General features: G+C 36.4%; 2 protein-coding genes and 1 long non-coding RNA gene across 4 annotated transcripts; 1 reads left to right on the top strand and 2 right to left on the bottom strand.

Moving 5' to 3' along the window:
* Positions 1 to 3,851: 3,851 nt before the first annotated feature.
* On the bottom strand, positions 3,852 to 7,229 carry LOC7490057 (DNA-directed RNA polymerases II, IV and V subunit 3). 2 transcript variants are annotated; one of them, XM_024607944.2, is made up of 4 exons: positions 6,704 to 7,229; positions 5,901 to 6,138; positions 4,072 to 4,352; positions 3,852 to 3,952 (listed from the first exon to the last, which is right to left on the bottom strand). In XM_024607944.2, the coding sequence occupies exons 1-3, from the start codon at positions 7,162 to 7,164 to the stop codon at positions 4,080 to 4,082; spliced, it is 972 nt and encodes a 323-aa protein (XP_024463712.2). In that variant the 5' UTR covers positions 7,165 to 7,229; the 3' UTR covers positions 3,852 to 3,952; positions 4,072 to 4,079. The 2 variants fall into 2 exon arrangements, with proteins under 2 accessions (XP_024463712.2, XP_002313865.4); XM_002313829.4 differs by having other exon boundaries at positions 3,852 to 4,352.
* A 2,481-nt stretch (positions 7,230 to 9,710) lies between these two features.
* LOC127905790 (uncharacterized) lies at positions 9,711 to 10,844 on the top strand. The gene is made up of 2 exons (XR_008060143.1): positions 9,711 to 10,166; positions 10,325 to 10,844. It is a non-coding gene; the product is annotated as an uncharacterized LOC127905790 (long non-coding RNA).
* A 1,287-nt stretch (positions 10,845 to 12,131) lies between these two features.
* Positions 12,132 to 15,365, bottom strand: LOC7490058 (uncharacterized). Its single transcript, XM_002313830.4, has 2 exons — positions 13,724 to 15,365; positions 12,132 to 13,551 (listed from the first exon to the last, which is right to left on the bottom strand). The coding sequence occupies exons 1-2, from the start codon at positions 15,342 to 15,344 to the stop codon at positions 12,770 to 12,772; spliced, it is 2,403 nt and encodes an 800-aa protein (XP_002313866.4). The 5' UTR covers positions 15,345 to 15,365; the 3' UTR covers positions 12,132 to 12,769.
* Positions 15,366 to 17,343: the final 1,978 nt, after the last annotated feature.

Below are 17,343 nucleotides of genomic sequence, written 5' to 3'. Positions count from 1 at the left end.
TCTAACAAGGTACAAAATCAGCAATCGTAGATTCAGAAAACAAGTAAAAGTATGCAACTACAATAAATTTCAGGGTAACATAATTAAAAGGAGTACATTAATTTAGTCCATTTGTTTCTTATGATTATGTAAGCTAATCGTTTTAATTTTGATAATATAAGTTAGTTCACATCTAAATTTCTCATTCTAAAATAATTCAAATTCTTTTTTTTATTATTATTAATATGTGAGTCCGGATCAGTTTGCGTCCACCTCGACTAATCCCACGAATCCTAAAATTAATTTCAACTTTCTTTTTTTTCTTGTAGCCGGTGAGATTATTTTAGCTAAAAACGAAAAACAATTATTAGATTGCCATGAAATTTCAAACAAGCATAAGAATACAGGCATTCTAGATGAAGTTTTCTAAATTAAAGATATTAATTAGTTATTTTACTAAAAACCAGTTGGGTTAAATAATAATTTAATGCTCAAAATACAGGAGTTCACTGTTTATTCTTCATTTTCACTGATAATACGTATGAGGTAAGGCCATGTCTCCCAGCTGGAAAAAACTACCTTCTGAATCATAAAAAACTTGTATACAGAGAGCATTTTTCTTGTGATAGAAGGTTCTGCTACCTCTGTATTGTTTCATCCCATAAGGTAATGGAAAAGGCACATTAATTATAAATGTGTTTCGAATTATCAAGGACTATATATCCATCACAGTACCGATATGGTCCCAAAAGAACCAGATGGTCTCCTGAGAACTGCGGCCCCTGGAGAGATCAGAAGATAGGCCCCAAAGAAGCAGTGTCAACTGTCTTCCATGGCACATCCATTTCGTGAATCAAGTAATGGTGCTAACATTTCTTCTTATCGTTCCCTTTTATTAAAGTCTCCCCATATGGCATCCAATGAGATACAGAGATCATATTTCCGGTGGTCAACATCTCAGGCAATGCCAAAAATTCACTCCATTTGCAATAAACCATTCCCGAACATGTACAGCCTACTTTAATGTCATAAGACAACCTGACATCGATACAGCAAACATTCAATGAAGCTATTCACAAAATAATTAACACCAATTATGTGGTCCGACCTGTGAATTGATTATCGAACCCAATGTCTTTCACAGTGTTAAGAGGGAACAACTGTTAAATTGTTGTGTTCAATGTTGTGTCCCTTCGATGTCAGCATTGTTGGACTTCATCTAATTTTATTATACGAGAATTACAGAAGTTGGAATCCAAAATAGAAAACGTTGCTCGATATCACCTTGCATTACTCGGTTGAATAGCATCTAGTTTCAGAGCTCTTATGAACTGTTCCATAAACGAACCCATCTAGCATACTAGATGAACTGAGCATAATTTGCTCAAAGCCACGGTGTTTGTTTTGCCAAGTCTGGAGACAGCTACACCGAATAAGCTCTTTAAAAACTAAACAAGGGGGACCTTCATCGATATATAGCTGAAGGAGAGCATAATTTCCCTCTCCACCACACATGTAACTTTCTTGTATTGAGATGCTACATGGGAAGTAGACAAGTAGCATTCAACAGAGGAGTACTGGTAAGATCAGTGTTATGGGTAGCAGCTGGTCCAATGGTAGGTTAAATGAAAAGATAGATGGGTCCGATAGTAACATTCTTTAGGAGGTAAAAAAAATTATTGTCTTAAGCCGTGGAGGTCTTGCTTTTAGGCCTCAGGAGTCTCTTCATATGAACAGTAGAAAAAAACAATAGAATTATTTGACGTCTTCAAGGGCCACGCCTATGTCTCGAATCTGTGGAACTTGGCTGCTGTCCTGCAAGCATGCCTGCTCTTTCAGACAAAGATTTGGGGTATCTTCTGGCAGGCCAGGGGTGACCCAGCTTCTATCATCAGAGTTTTCAAAGGGAGGGAGGGGATTTTAGATGCACCCAAAAGCCAGCTATGAATAAGCCAAACTCCAATGGTCCCTTCTCCCTGTTCCCTTGCCTCTAAACTGTGCATTACTTCTCTCTTGAGTAATTATGCCCACAAATACCTTGACAGCAATACAGGTGGGAGGCTTGGCGCGGGCTTCAAAAACCTCCATTTACACGACGGATAATAACCACCAACCAATATTTTGGTATGTTTGGCAACCAGCAAGTGAAACCATGCAGCTAGTTACCATTGAATTGTGACGTATCCATAGATTTGAATCTTACTAGTGTGAAATTGATCATCTAATTAAAGAATTTGAATCTTATTAGTGTGAAATTGATCATCTAATTAAAGACCCGACTCTAAACAAACTGCATTAATGGTGCTAACCAAACTAGAAAATAGTGTTTGGGGATGATGATATACATATTAGAGGAATCTCCGAGTTGCTCATCCCAACATCCCTGGTTACAGTCCTTTCAGATAGGCTGCTAGTTTAGATATTCTCTTGGTTTGCGGTAGCACCTGAATTAACCTTCTTTTTTTTAACCCTATCTGGCTTCTCCCGTTGTCCGCATCGAATTTATTTTTTAGACATAATTGATAGTACCTTCTCTGCAGAACTATTGAAGATGCAATACTCCGCTCTTCCGTTTCTTGTGATGTGGAGCCCTGCTTGGCCAATATCATCAGGAGCCACCAGTAGCATCTGGTGCTCAATGGTTTTCCCTTCCATGTGACACTGGTAGCTACATACACCTTTCAACAGAGTGACTGTCTATCATGGTTGCTAGCTAATTCAGTACTATGCTAGTACTGAATTAGGTCACTTCCTGCAACTAGATGGGGGGTTAACTGTCCTGTATACATTTCCTTTCAAACGTTCGACCCGTGACTCTACATGATACACAAGTGTACTATGATTCCTAGCTAAGTCGTCGGGATCGCTGTGATCGCACGAGACTGGACGACAAAGAAATTACATCAAGACTGTTGGTTTCGGGTCAACTCGAAGACATTTGCAAGGAGTTGTTGAGATGGCAAATGGGTTAATAAGGTTAACGGACCAAAAATAACAAAATTACTGTAATCGATATAGTGTCGGCCTTTATTTCATGGAAGTTACTTCCTCTGGTATATTCGGAGAACACCCCTGCCAACCGTCATGAGGAATCGTCGTGGAAGTCACAAGAGCCAGTCAGAGGAAAATTTGAAGACCTGAAATGTTCCTGCCCGTTCCTTGCATGTCCCAGTCGGTGATTTTCAGATGAAAACCACATCCGTACTCCAGGCGCCTTAGGGCACCGAAAACAGCATTAGAATTCTATTCAAATGAATCTGTAAACTAAATCAATTTAACCAAAATTTTCATCACCACGCGATAAACTAAACTTCAGCTGGAGGAAATTCTCACGCAGGTTGGTGGGCTATTTCTATTGCTCTACACTTCCTTTCGGTCTCTCTACACATACAATGTCGCCCAGCTTAATCTTAATTGTCATCGATCATCCATAGTCTCAACATCCTTGAAATTTCAAAGTCAGGTACCTACTAGGTATTCCCAGCGCAATGAGGCCAATATATTTGGGTAAACTAAGAAATGATTTGTTGTGGTTACACAAACATAAGCAAGGGATCCACAGATCACAGGATAATTCATGCTAGCACATTGTTGAATATATCCTACGTATGCATGTAGAACATTTTTTAATCCAAGCAAATGAACATCTTAAACTTTTAATCAGAGAGAACAGTGTATGAAACAAAGCAACCTGATCAGGTATGTTGCCTTCTTGCTTCAATTCTATACTATATGAGGCAATACGCATTGATGCATCACCAATATGCATGCAGATTTTTTTCATACTGCTTACCTGTAATGTTTTAAATGAGAAAAAATTGTGCAAAGCAAATTGTCATCCAACAATTTGCCTACCGTATACAATTTCAACATGCCAAATAGAAAAACTATATATATGTTAAGAAGGTCCTCTTTTCACTGCAAGTTCCAAAAAAGCTGGTAGATGTTAATGTCTCATCAAGAAGTACATAACCTAGCAGAAAACAGATTATCATCCATCGGTGCATGACAAGCATGCTGTTAGTACAGCAAATAGAATTGCATAAAAGCAAAGGAAGTAAATTGGTAGTCTAGCCATGACGTGGCATTTACCAGCTCGATCAACCTCCGCGCATGTGAACACCAAGCTCACCAAACTGATCATCGGCTTCAACAGTGTCATCAGAAAGTCGAACAGCATCAAGCTTTTGTTTTAAAATCTCAATAGCATTAAGAACCAACTGAGAAGCCTTGACTGCACCAGTAGATTCCACAGTAAATATGAAACTGTCTTCCTTGGCACGAATATCAATGAGTCCCCGTTTCCCCATAGCTTCTGCTTTCTTAATCACTTCATCATCATAAGTATAGGCCTCAGGATCAACCACTACAACCTAGAAAGGAAATGTTTCAGCAGTAAGCACAACAGTTCGATAGCAGCAGAAAACCAATTCGAATCAACATCAGGTTATCATCATAACTAAAAACAAATAACATATCTGAGTACTTTTAAGTCATAGCTGCTAAAATAACTGCATATTATAGTTGACCAGAGTCAATTTCACAAAAACGCATAATCTCTGTCAATGCCACATTTAGACTTGATAAGTTATTAGGAAATAAATAATCAGTTGTGCTATTTATGAATTGTGATTGGTAAGTTATTAGGAAATAAATAATCAGTTGTGATATTTATGAGTTATGATCAAAATGAACTCAAGAGACTAATTGTGGACAATTGATGAAAGGAAGAGCTGGTCTACAGATGCAATTAATAGCAACTCAACCACCCAATAACTGGCCTTTTCAGCCCAGTGCATGTTGGGAACCTTATGAGCTTGGCTTATAGTTTACCAAGGATATCCTTATCTTTGCATCATAGTTTACTGCATGAGATGGGTTGAATAACACCAATTGAAATCTTAGACACAAGAGTATACTATTTCTACTCTGCACATTTCAGCACCCCTTTGGGCTGGGATAATCTCTTCGCTTGTATCTCAGTTTTTAGTTCAACAGCGCAAGCTCAACAACACACAACAAATACACCATAAGCTTACAGAAAACCAGCAGGGAATCCAAAAAAATGTTGTCAAAGATTGATATCCATCAAGGATTCACATCAATTACGTGTTACAAGCACACATTAGTTGCCATAGGTTTCCACTTAACACTCAAATCTTCCTGAAGATAGTTTTTCAGCATGCACAACCTAGGGCTTCCTATGTAGCATATATCAGCCATATGATCTCAGTGGAATCCACCACTTCTGCAAAACTCTCTCACTTCAAAAGTCATAAAATAATAGTATACCATGTACCAGGTTCAAGGATTCTAACAGAATTGGAAGATCAAAATACAGAACAATCATCATACAACAGAAGAATTTTGCAGGGTTCAATCCAAAGTCTGCATCCTTGGGCATACATGAATTGAATAGATTCATAAAGATGGAAGATAAGTACAGACAAACACCCAAAGTCTCAAACTGAAAACCTTGAGCTGAAAAAAGATGTTCGACATTCAAATCCATTTGCTGTGCCAGAAGCTGTTGCACACACAAATTCAAAAACAAGAATATTCATACTTTCTAACAAAAAGCACTTGTAGAACTTCCCTACTACCTACTCCTGTACCAAGGATACCCTTAGCTGAGTCCCGTAGCATGTGCAAGAAGTCAGAAAACAAGGTGAGAAGCATATGCAGAAACTACCTTTTAACTAAAAGTACCACGTGCCTTTAAGACACATGCATTTGAAGAGGTTGAGAACTAAAGAAAAAAGAAAGAGGATGGTGTTTTTATGGGTAGGCAAAGATAAGAACAGGAAAAACATTCAAACAATTATTTTAGGTAACAGATTCAAGCCTCAACAATGTCCAAGACACTATAAAAAGTTATTGACAGAGACGAAATATATTAGAACATAAAATCAACAACCAACCTGTTGGGTAACTTTGTCAATATCAAAAACTTTGGTAGGACTGCTTTCAATCCAACTTAATTTTTCCTCAAGTGTCAAAGTCTCCATCAAATCTTCATTGATATGAATCTCAGGTTCATACATGAAAGTTACAGTTGCTGCAGGAGACCATTTCGCATGATCTTTCCCAATCCCTTTCCTAGCTATGGCCCTCAGCCTCAGTTCTTGCCCACGGCGCAACTTCACAATAATAATCCCCCTACATAAACACAACCCAAAACAAATACAACAAACTCAGCTCCATTTTTTACAACGTCAAACAGCGCATGAAAGTATTAGTTCATTTCATTCGTTTGTAAATTAGATTCAATACTAAATACTTCACTTTAACAGAAAAAAAATTAAAAATCCAGAGTTTTCCTCTCAAATCATCCAGCTTTTAAGCATATACAAATTAACTGACAAATAAATAAAATTAACAAGAATCGCATTTCCATTTCAACTTACAGCTAAGGAAACAACCACCCAAAAAAAAAAAAAGCATTCCCTAAACCCTGAAAACACAATAAACCTAAGAAGTCCTAACCTTTTTGCCATGCAATAACAAAATTATGAACAACCCATATTTCAATTACATAGTCAACAAAAAAAAAAGAACACGGGTTTCTAACAAAACCCTAACGTTAGCATCAGAAAACCCCACATTACTCTTCAAAAACAACAAAAACTGCCTCTTCTCAGTTTAATAATCAAAACCAACAAACCCCTTAAACCCTAGAATTAAAAAAATCCCCAAAGTACCAAATAAAAACAACAAAAAATACCTCTGCGTCTCTGTATGATCGAAAGGATCATTAGCGTCAGAAGGATCAGAGAAATCAACAGGAATAACGGCATGATCCGAACTGTACAGATCCTTACTGGTAACATCAAGCGTCTGGTCCGTTATACACTTAGCTCTCAAATGAAACTCAACAGAGCAATACTCACACTGGCCGTCACCATCACAAGCGTCACAGTCACGCGAGAATCGCATCCCCATAGCGCGCTCACTGGTGAGAGGAATGAGGCCGAGTCGGTGAGCAATGAACTCGTCGTTTAAGACCGATGAGTTCACTTCGATTTCAACGAGGTCGATTGCGATTGTTGGAACTTCGGCGATCATGACGCGCCTAAGAGCGTTGGCCATTGACGCGTCGGTTTCACGGAGCTCGAATTTTAAGTAGTCATCTTTCATTTCTCGGATTTTGATTTTTGGGAAGCGTTGGTAGGAGACGCTTTCCATTGTTGTGGGTTTTGGAGTTGCCTGTGTGCGTGCGTGAGAGAGAGAGAGAGAGAGAGCACTAATAAACTGAAGAAGAGTGGGTCTCTGTTTCTTATTTGTCTCGTGGGCTGTTGGGTGGGGCTTCAGTTACACTGGGCTTTATTTCTTAGAGAAACTGGGCTTTGATTTTGGGTTTAATTGGCGAAGGCGGCCAGGCCACTGGGGAGGAGTTACTAGATATTCCAACATCAATCTTGGGTTAATTTTAATTTATACGTATTTGAAAGTGTAATAATTTTAATTTATATGTATTTGAAAGTATAATTGTAGTTGCTTCTTAAAATATTTTTTATTTAAAAATATATTAAAATAATATTTTAAAAAAAATCATTTTTGATATCAACATATTAAAATTATCTGAAAACACCAAAAAAATATTAATTTGAAGCAAATAAAAAAATTCATAAAATTTAATTTTTTAAAAAAATACTTTTAAAACACGAAAACAAACAGAACGAGTTTACATTTTATTTATTTTTAAATCCAAATAAGATAAATTCCAAACGGTATCCTTTAAAAAAAATAATAAGAATTTTTTTAAATTCAATTCTTTTAAAATCAAACTGATTTTTATCAAGTTTAACTAGGTTGTATATATATCCGTCCTGTTGATGAAATTTGATCAAATTAAATTTTATTCTAATTTAATTTAAAACTTATTTAAAATCAATTTAACATCAATGACCCGTTAAATAACATTGATTATCTCAATGTTTCTCTTTCTATGTATTCTCATATTGGTATTATTTTAGGTTATCCAACTTGATAGAAAATAGTCTTTTTAATTCCTATAATTTTTAAATTTAATTAAATAAAATCCTTTTAAATAATTTAACAATATCAAATATCCTAAATAAATAAGAAAATCCAAAAACATATTGTATACATTATTTATATTAAAAAATATAAGATAAAAAATGAAAATTTATCCTCTTTTTTTTACATGGTTTACTTTGAAAACAGAGAAAAAACATAAAATATATTTTGAGAATTAAAAAATACAAATGTTAAATTAATAATACCGAACACTAAACTGAGAAGCCATGAACGTAGCTTTTAAACTTTTTAACTATTACAATGGTATAATCATGAACTGATAAAGCAATAATATATTTGATAAAATCAATTGATTGTTCGATTCATTAAAGAAGAAATATCAAATTATTTAATTTTTTAACGAGTTCTGTGATTTAAACTTTCTCTTTATATGAATTTTAGTTGGGTAAATACTTTGCTATTTTTTACGGTTTTTATATTTATAATTTTAAATATAAATATACACATGGTATTATTTAGACTAACTAATAAATTATAAATATTTTATATCACTACTTAAAAACTAAAATAAAAAATTGATATTCTTGTAAGAAACAAAAGTTACGTGCATATGAAAATATTTTACCTCTTTTATCCTTTTAACTTATACCTTCTCTTTTACTTATTTTGAAGGTTAATTATAATTAAGCATGTGTGTGGTTCTTTATTCTTGTAAATGAACCAAAAAATACAACTTATTTATCTCAAATTTAATAGAAAAAATTGAAAATAAATCCTTTGATGTATTACAAAATCACATGAATAATTTAAAAGATGAATCACTACTTAGAAAAAACAAATTATACAATTTAAAAAAAAATAGAAAGAGGATATTAATTAAAAAATAAATTTAGAAAAAACATACTAAAAATTGAAATAACTTTTATGTTTTTTAAATGATTTTTATTTTCAAAATTATTTGCAGGATAATGAAGACCCGTGCTCAACATCCTTTTTAATTAATTATAAGAGACCAAGGAAAGATATACCTTGTTCACAATCAACTTTGATCTACTTATTTTAATTGATTTTTTTTTAAGAAAATCATTTACTTAACATTTGTATTTTAAGAAATTAGATAAAAAAAATGTTTAATTTATAAATGTATGAAAGTCAAACGGAGCATTCTCAACATAGTTATCAAACCCGGCCCGGGGATTGACCCGGTCAAGGGGCCGGGTCTCGGGTTTCATGGGTCAACCCGGATCAATTTAAAAAAAATTAAAAATTTCATATTTCATATGAAAAAAAATCAATGTGAATATAAGCTATACATGTTGTAAATAATGAAGTTTAAAAGAATATTTTAAAAAGTTTTTTATCACACATTAAAAAAATACTATACTATGTTATGCTTTTAAGTTGAAGTATTTAAACAAAAAAAGTTTTTTATCCCACATTAAAAAAAATAACTTTTTTCTTGTGAATATAAAGTATATATATGAAAGGGTTTCAAATCCTATATTGAAAATATATTATTTTAAATTAAAATATTTTAACTAAAATTTTTTTTATCATATATTTAAAAGACATAACTTTTTTATATTGGAAGTGTGAAAAAACTCTTATATTTTAGTTTATTTTTTATTATTATAAACTGTAAAATAAACTTTATACATTTATAATTTTTTTAAATAAAAAAACTAAAATAATTATTTTAATGAATTGAAATAAAAACCCTACACATAGCTTAGACAATTAATCAAGTTATTGATTATAATTCCACGGAATGGATGGGCGTATAAATATATATACACACACACTTATTATATATATTCATTTATATTGCTTTGACATGAATAATTAAATAAATCATTTACTTACCAATAAAAAAGCGTTAACAAGTCAATTGCAAATATAAAATCTATATTACTGTCATACATTACTGTCTCTTCACTTCCCCCCTCTCTCTCTATCTGAAAGGAAAAAAAAGAAAAAAAAATTCAAAGCTAAGCGAGAGAATTCATCAGTTTTTGAAAAAAGATTTAAGAGAAAAAATCGATTTTGATTCGATCAGTCACCATCAGATCCCACCTCCACCAGCGATTGCCATGTCCTCAACAACCACTGCTCAATCCCTTCTTCTCCTCGCCTTTATTTCCCTCCTTCTCCTCTCTCCTGCTCTCACCTTCGACGCAGATCACAGGGTAAACGGAAGATTTGATAGCTCAAACCCTATTTGCTCTGTTTTGTTTCGTTTTGACTCAGGTGTACTCCCCTGAGTCAGTTGTAACTCGCAGATCTCGTTGTTTAGATTTTGTGTGTTTTGTTGCCGAGTTTGACTCAGATCTGTTAATTTTTGCAGGATTTAAATGTTAGGTTGATTGGTGTTCATGGATCGAGTTTTGATTTTGCAAATGGCAGTTGATGCATTACAAATGCCGGGTCTCGTCTGGGTTTGCCTGGGTCGCCCAGGTCATGGGTTGACCCGCCGGGTCGACCGGGTCTTGCCGGTTTTTTACACTTACCGGTCTTTTTCCTAACCCGGACCGGTCCAGCCACCGGGTCGACCCGCCGGGCCGGTTCGGGTTTAATAACTATGATTCTCAACGAATATTTTTAGTTAGTAGCTCTGGGCCAGATCAATGGATTAGAAAAAAGAGCTCAACTTAATGGACCAATAATTAAAATAAATGTACGGGCCTCACAGTAAAAGCCTCCTTAAAGCATAATTTACTGTACTATAATATTTTAAAAATTGTATTTGCACCACGTGTATAAATAGAGTTGAAACTAAAATAAAAACTCAACTAATTCATGTAATATGCAATGATCGGATTTTAAATCACAATTGATGGCAGCATGGAATTACTAGAAAACAGAAAGGAAGAGGATAATATTTTTTTTTTAAAAAAAAGAAAAAAGAATAGGTAAACAACCAAACTGAACTGAAATTAAGAAAGGGAATTTTAACTCGATGTCTGTCTGCAAACTCATATTATATAGTTGCTAACTTTGTTTCGGAGAATTTGTTCCGTTGATGGCTACTTTGTTTCGGAGAATTTGTTCCGTGGATGACTACATTTCTGTCTGACTCTGTTTTGTGCAGGCCGACTTGTCTATTATCCTTGGACTCTATTTTCAACCTTGTCCAGTTTTTGGCATGTCCTTTAATTTGGTTCCGCTCTCATATCAATACAATTTAAGTCCAATGTTGAAGTAATCATGTTCGAGTGTATTGCCACCGAAATTATAAAAAAATAAAAATCAAAGCCCGTTACTTGACCGTCCAGATTTTGGTGCGTGTTTCAACGGGATAAGCATAATAGAGCCAATCCACCAATAAGCTATCTGTTGCGGTGGTTAGTCACCTTGTTGATACTCTGAATTGATATTTACTTGTTTTTTTAAGCATAATAGAGCCAATCCAATGAATTTCGGACTTTCTTAACTCCAAGATCTTATGTCAGATTGTCGGATCAATTGAAACAAATGTTGCAGACAGGTAAAAGACGTTCACAAAGCATACAGCGCTATTAATATTCCTTAGACTTGGATGGATCTAATTTACCTGCGTTCTCTGCACCCTCTGAAAAAGCGTTGGCCTTTATATATGGTTCTTCTGTATTTTGCAGTCCATGCTTAGTTGGAGCCCATAGAATTTTACGACCCAACATGACCATGAACAGAGACCAAAATCTCGAGCACGAAGGAATGAATGAGGATGACGTTTTTTATGCTGAAATTAGAAAGCAGGTTTTGCTTTTGACAGAAGATGAAGATGAAGATTTCCTCCAAACCAGACATCTAAACTCCACAAGTGCTAACAAGCAAAGATTGAAGAGGTTAACAACCACCGTAACCATTGCAGCACAACCAGGAAGCTACTTTAGTTGCTGGGAAAGCGAGAATAGCAGTTCAGTTCCAAAGTGGCTTGGAAGCTTGTGGAGAAATGACAATGCAGGAACTGAGGTTTTTATACCCCAACTTGTCAATCCTAGAACAAGACAAAGATCAGGTATATCCTGCTTAACTCGATGAATGACCAAACTAACTGTCTCGAAGATTTTAATCTTTAAATTGCTCAAGTTTGACAACTGATTTGCAGGTAAGAAGAGAAATGGAAGAAGAACAGTATACAACCAAGTCGAGAGAAAGCAATCATGAATATTTCTCAAGAGGGCTGAAGATACGAAAATATTACTTTGTTCAAATACGTTACATGACTATAAATAATACGTTACGAAAATGCACCAAATTGTACTTCATTCCATTGTCCATCTTAATTCAACTTTTGAGTTTCACTTTATATCCTGCCTCATTAACTCAATTTCAGAAACTTCATGGTGAGCTAAGGCCATCAAAATGTCGAAAATATATTCTATTTCAACATTATTGCTCTGTTTTTGTAAGCCTTGTAACGGGGCTGGCAGCCCTATGAAGTGTTTAGCCATAAAAAAATTTAGAATTATCTCTGCTCGAACTTGCACAACAAATATCTTTCAATGTTCCTGTGGAGATATGTAGTTCTAATAAACAGGTAGATTCTGATAGCAAGTCATTCGATGATGAAGACCCTTGAAAAAGACGAAAATCATTAGAATTTTTATTGAGATTCAACAGAAGAAAATTCAGTTTTAAATTGCCGGAATTTTTTTTTATCAAGACACAATTGATGTCATGAAGCTTTTAAATGTGCAGTACAAGAGGGTTTCTTTTTTATTTTATTTTTGTCCCCAGTGATTTTCAACCTTATTCTTTATATCAATCGTATTAATGCACGCGGCTCATAATTGATTCACAATTAAGCCTATCTCTTGCACACAACTCCTTCACCATCAATCCCACTTGCACATCTCATGCTTGGTAACTCAAGACCCCCCATGTAGCCTGCCCCTTCAAAGCCATTACCACCTCTGAAACGGGCTACAGCACAATCTGGGGTGGATAAGCTTGAAGTCGCAAACTCTTTGTTTCCTCCCATCACAGCCATCTTCGCACCCACATTTACACGACTCACATATCCTGGTCTATATGTTTGGCCCAGCACACCGTCGACTTCGTTACTTAAAGAGTAAAACTTGAAACCAAGATCAAGATGAGCAAAACAATCGTCCTTGGTTATGCCATAATTGTGAATTCTTGAATCCTCTTCAGTTATAGGCACAACCTTTGCTGTGATCTTTAGGAGTCCTTCAACTTCAACTACGACATTATTGCTGTCACTAATTCTAGTGATGGATACCCTTGGCACACTTGTGGATTGCCATTTGGAGCCTTCATTGCCTGGGAAGTTCAGGGGCTCTCCGTCAAAAGCGAGAGAGAGGCGGTCCGCAGAGTCATCCCATGTAGATGCTTTAAGTGCACCAAGGAAGAGTTGGTGTTTGTCGAAGAAGATAGAAATGGACTGGACCCAAGTGAAGTCCCGCGTTAGGTTCTCATTTCGCTTTCCAATGAAATGTGCGTTGATGTGGAGGTTCGGGTCAGATACAAGGCAGAAATCGCGGTCCTTCTTGCCATGGAAGTAGAAGGTAATGCCATCACCACCAATGAAACGAGGGTCTTGGCACACTGCTCCTGGTCTATCACACTCTGCCAAACAGAAAAGCAACTATAATTCGATGATACAATGGATCCCTCGAACCATTTATAAACCAAAAACTTGGCTAAAGAAGCATCATATTTCATCATGTTATGAAATTAAACTAATGGAATTTAAACTTAGATGATTGTGTAAGAATATTAATTGCTTTGAACTACTTACTGCAAACAGGCTTGCAAGTGGCGCAATCAATTTCACATCCACCAGGGCATGCACTGGGACACACATGCTCAGTGTTGTAACATCTGGGGTAGTACTTGTTTTTACACCGGGCTGTCTTGGGTGAGGTAGAAGGAGTCGATGGAGGGGGAGAAGAGGAAGTAGGTGGAGTGGGAGTATGTGGAGATGGAGTAGGAGTTGATGGTGGAGAAGGATTAGATGGTGTTGTAGGAGGTGTTGGAGTAGGTGTAGATGGTGAAGCAGTAGTGTTGGGAGGTGTTGATGAAGATTGAGGCGAAGGCGAAGGTGGAGTGGTAGTAGGAGGTGTTGGAGAAGGTGTGGATTGAGATGGAGGTGAAGGTGAAGAGGGAGTTGTAGTAGGAGGTGTTGGTGAAGGTGAAGATGGAGTGGTGGTAGGAGGTGTTGGAGAAGGTGTGGATTGAGATGGAGGTGAAGGCGAAGTAGGAGTGGTAGTAGGAGGTGTTGGTGAAGGAGTGGATGAAGATGGAGGTGAAGGTGAAGAGGGAGTGGTGGTAGGAGGTGTTGGAGAAGGTGTGGATTGAGATGGAGGTGAAGGTGAAGCAGGAGGTGTTGGTGAAGGTGAAGATGGAGTGGTGGTAGGAGGTGTTGGAGAAGGTGTGGATTGAGATGGAGGTGAAGGCGAAGTGGGAGTGGTAGTAGGAGGTGTTGGTGAAGGAGTGGATGAAGATGGAGGTGAAGGTGAAGAGGGAGTGGTAGTAGGAGGTGTTGGTGAAGGTGAAGATGGAGTGGTGGGAGGAGGTGTTGGAGAAGGTGTGGATTGAGATGGAGGTGAAGGCGAAGTAGGAGTGATAGTAGGAGGTGTTGACCATGGCGGTGAAGATGGAGTGGTGGTAGGAGGTGAGTGTGATGATGGCGAAGATGATGGAGTTGAGGGCGGAGTTACATAAATTGGAGGGGTTTGAGATGGTGGATGATCAGAATTTGGTGGTGGAGGCGTTTTGTGAGATCCTTCAGATTTGTCATGGCCGTTGTCTTCTGGAGGGGAAGGCTTTTTGTTAGAACCTTCAGATTCATCATGATTGCTGTCTTCTGGAGGTGAAGGCTTTTTGTTAGATCCATCATCATGATTGCTGTCTTCTGGAGGTGAAGGCTTTTTGTTAGATCCTTCAGATTCACCACCATCATCGCCGCTATGTTCTGGAGGTGATGGCTTTTCATTAGATCCTTCAGATTCACCACCATCATCGCCGCTCTGTTCTGGAGGTGATGGCTTTTCATTAGATCCTTCAGATTTTGGTGGACCTTTGCCATCAGACTCTGATGGATGAACATTTAGCAACGAACGGGTATGAGATTTTGGGAATTCTAGTGGAAGAAGAGTGAGAGGGTTTGGCAAAGAAATAGAATAGTCTAGGATCGGGCTCGAGTCTCCAACACACATAGGCATGCAAGAGACACATTCGACTATGCAGCCATTATGGCAGAATGAAGGGCAAGTCTGCTCCAGGTTATAGCAATGCCTGTATCTCTTGATCATGCATCTTGCATAACCTGGGGCGCTAGCCATGCCTGATGCATCTGATACAGCGACAAGCATTAGGAGTAAACTTGGCACAAAAAGCAGTTTTGTGAATGGAGTCATTGGTAACTGCAGAACTGTACTCGAGCAAGACCTGAGTTGATTCTTCATAGTTAAAGGCTAGTTTGCTACTTTGGGAATGAAATTGTCATTGATAACAACTCCTTTTATAGTTGTCAAAAACGACCATATATGAGGATTGAGCTAATATCACGTATCATAATTCTTGATCAAGTAAATGTTCGCTTGAGAGTTAATCTTTCACATGGTTCTTCAACAAGTTAAAGTCAGCTCCACCTCCTTTCTGTTTAGTTTATTTTTCCTGTGTAGTTATTTCATACACCTCATCAGTTTATTTGAGCTTCTGTTGCGTTTATCATGAACATAAATAGAATCACTTATCCATGAAGAACGTGAGCAAACTTTCAGCAGATGCTACTCCTCCTTTTAAGAATTGTTCCTTAATCCTTATCGTCGGGTAGAAGGAAGGCTAAGGTGCTAAACCGCACCCCATCATACATGTACGAGGATCCTAAGAGGAAATATTAAAATGTTATTAATGCTTCCATCTTGAAAAGCAAGATATATCTAGCATGCAAAGAAAGATGCTGTAAGAGCTCCTTTCCTTCTCCTGCTCATTACCTGGGTTTCAACGTCACCAGTTAACCTTTACAACCATGCACTGTAGTCCAAAGAAAGCGTTGGAATCACAAGTATTCATGAAATTGATTATCTCTGTTGTTACATAAATTCTGAGTTACTCCTCGCTTTTCAGTGCGTAAGCTGCTATTCAAGTGTAGAGTATTGTTAGCACTTTCATATGTCAATAACCCCATAGACGCTAAAGACTTGATGGGATTCTTGTTTATCTGAAAGTTATTAGAATACCTGGTATATATTAAGCTTTTAACTCGTGGTTTGGATCACGATAATTTGTTGCAGACGAACTTTAAGATCACCTGATCCGCCTCACGCATTCTTATGAGACATTTGAATTGAGTTATGGCTGTTGTTTTTACACGTGCTGTTCAAGTTCAAGGTTGTTGAACGTGCTTGAACCTCACCATAACGAAACAGATCTTCACAGCGTTCAGTTTTGGCTCAGATCTCCATGTAACTTTGAAGGTGTGTTGCAAGTATATGTTATTGATTTACTGAAGAAGTTGAGGCTGATATGGTAACTTACCTTGTAACAAGTATTAATCATAACTTTAGACGTGGATCAGATTTTTCACTGAACATTGTTAAATTATTTTTTGTTTGAAAAAATATTAAATTAATATTTTTTATTTTAAAAAAAATTATATTAATATTTTTTTAGATGATTTTGATATGTTAACATAAAAAATAAAAAAAATAAATAATATCATTTTAATATATTTTTTATTAAAAAACACTTTTAAACACCAGTTTATACTACAATATTAAACACACACTAGGACACATAATTAAAATGGATTATACAAAGCCACAAATTTGATTTTTTTTCACTCAAGTTTTTTTTTTAAAATTTTATCCTTTCAAATTAAAGGTTGATTTGAGATATGGATTTAATAATTTGCTTTAATTAGCTTCGTGCGGGGTTTTACCGGTGTCAAGAAAAAAATCTGACATTCGGTTTATCAATTCGGTAAATTAAAATTTTATTTTATTAATTTAAAACAATTTGAATATTTGAGGATAGAATTTGGAAAAAAAAAATGTTCACAGACTGATTTGAGCAAAAATTAGAAAAGTTGCTGGCCCGCAACGATCCTGATGTAATGTCCCAGACCGTTCTTGGATTCCCATGTGGGCGTGTTAGGATTTATCTCGTGGGTGATATCAAAGACTCTCCCATTACCGTATGCCTCAGCACTCTCTCTTGTCCCATGAACAGGATCATCAGCTGTTGAAAGGGTTGCTAGAGATAGCACGCCAGTGCATAGCAGCAGCAGAAACTGCTAGAATGTTCTCATGTTTTTTATCCAAGGGAGGAATTTGGCTACCAGGGTGCTAATTAAAGTGCAGGCAAAGACACATTACACGTATATATATATATAGATAGGTAGTTGTTTGGACG

Source organism: Populus trichocarpa, chromosome 9, assembly GCF_000002775.5.
Source record: "Populus trichocarpa isolate Nisqually-1 chromosome 9, P.trichocarpa_v4.1, whole genome shotgun sequence".
NCBI lineage: Eukaryota > Viridiplantae > Streptophyta > Magnoliopsida > Malpighiales > Salicaceae > Populus > Populus trichocarpa.
Note: the sequence above shows the minus strand (reverse complement) of the source record. Positions and strands in the feature narration are given on the sequence as shown.

Coding starts and splice junctions, on each gene's coding strand:
- LOC7490057 (XM_002313829.4), bottom strand. CDS start 7,164: ATGGAAAGCGTCTCCTACCAACGCTTCCCAAAAATCAAAATCCGAGAA. Junction 6,139..6,703: donor GATCATACAGAGACGCAGAG/GTATTTTTTGTT, acceptor GTGTTTATGTAG/GGGGATTATTATTGTGAAGT. Junction 4,353..5,900: donor TTGACAAAGTTACCCAACAG/GTTGGTTGTTGA, acceptor TTTCCTTTCTAG/GTTGTAGTGGTTGATCCTGA.
- LOC7490058 (XM_002313830.4), bottom strand. CDS start 15,344: ATGACTCCATTCACAAAACTGCTTTTTGTGCCAAGTTTACTCCTAATG. Junction 13,552..13,723: donor CACTTGCAAGCCTGTTTGCA/GTAAGTAGTTCA, acceptor TCTGTTTGGCAG/AGTGTGATAGACCAGGAGCA.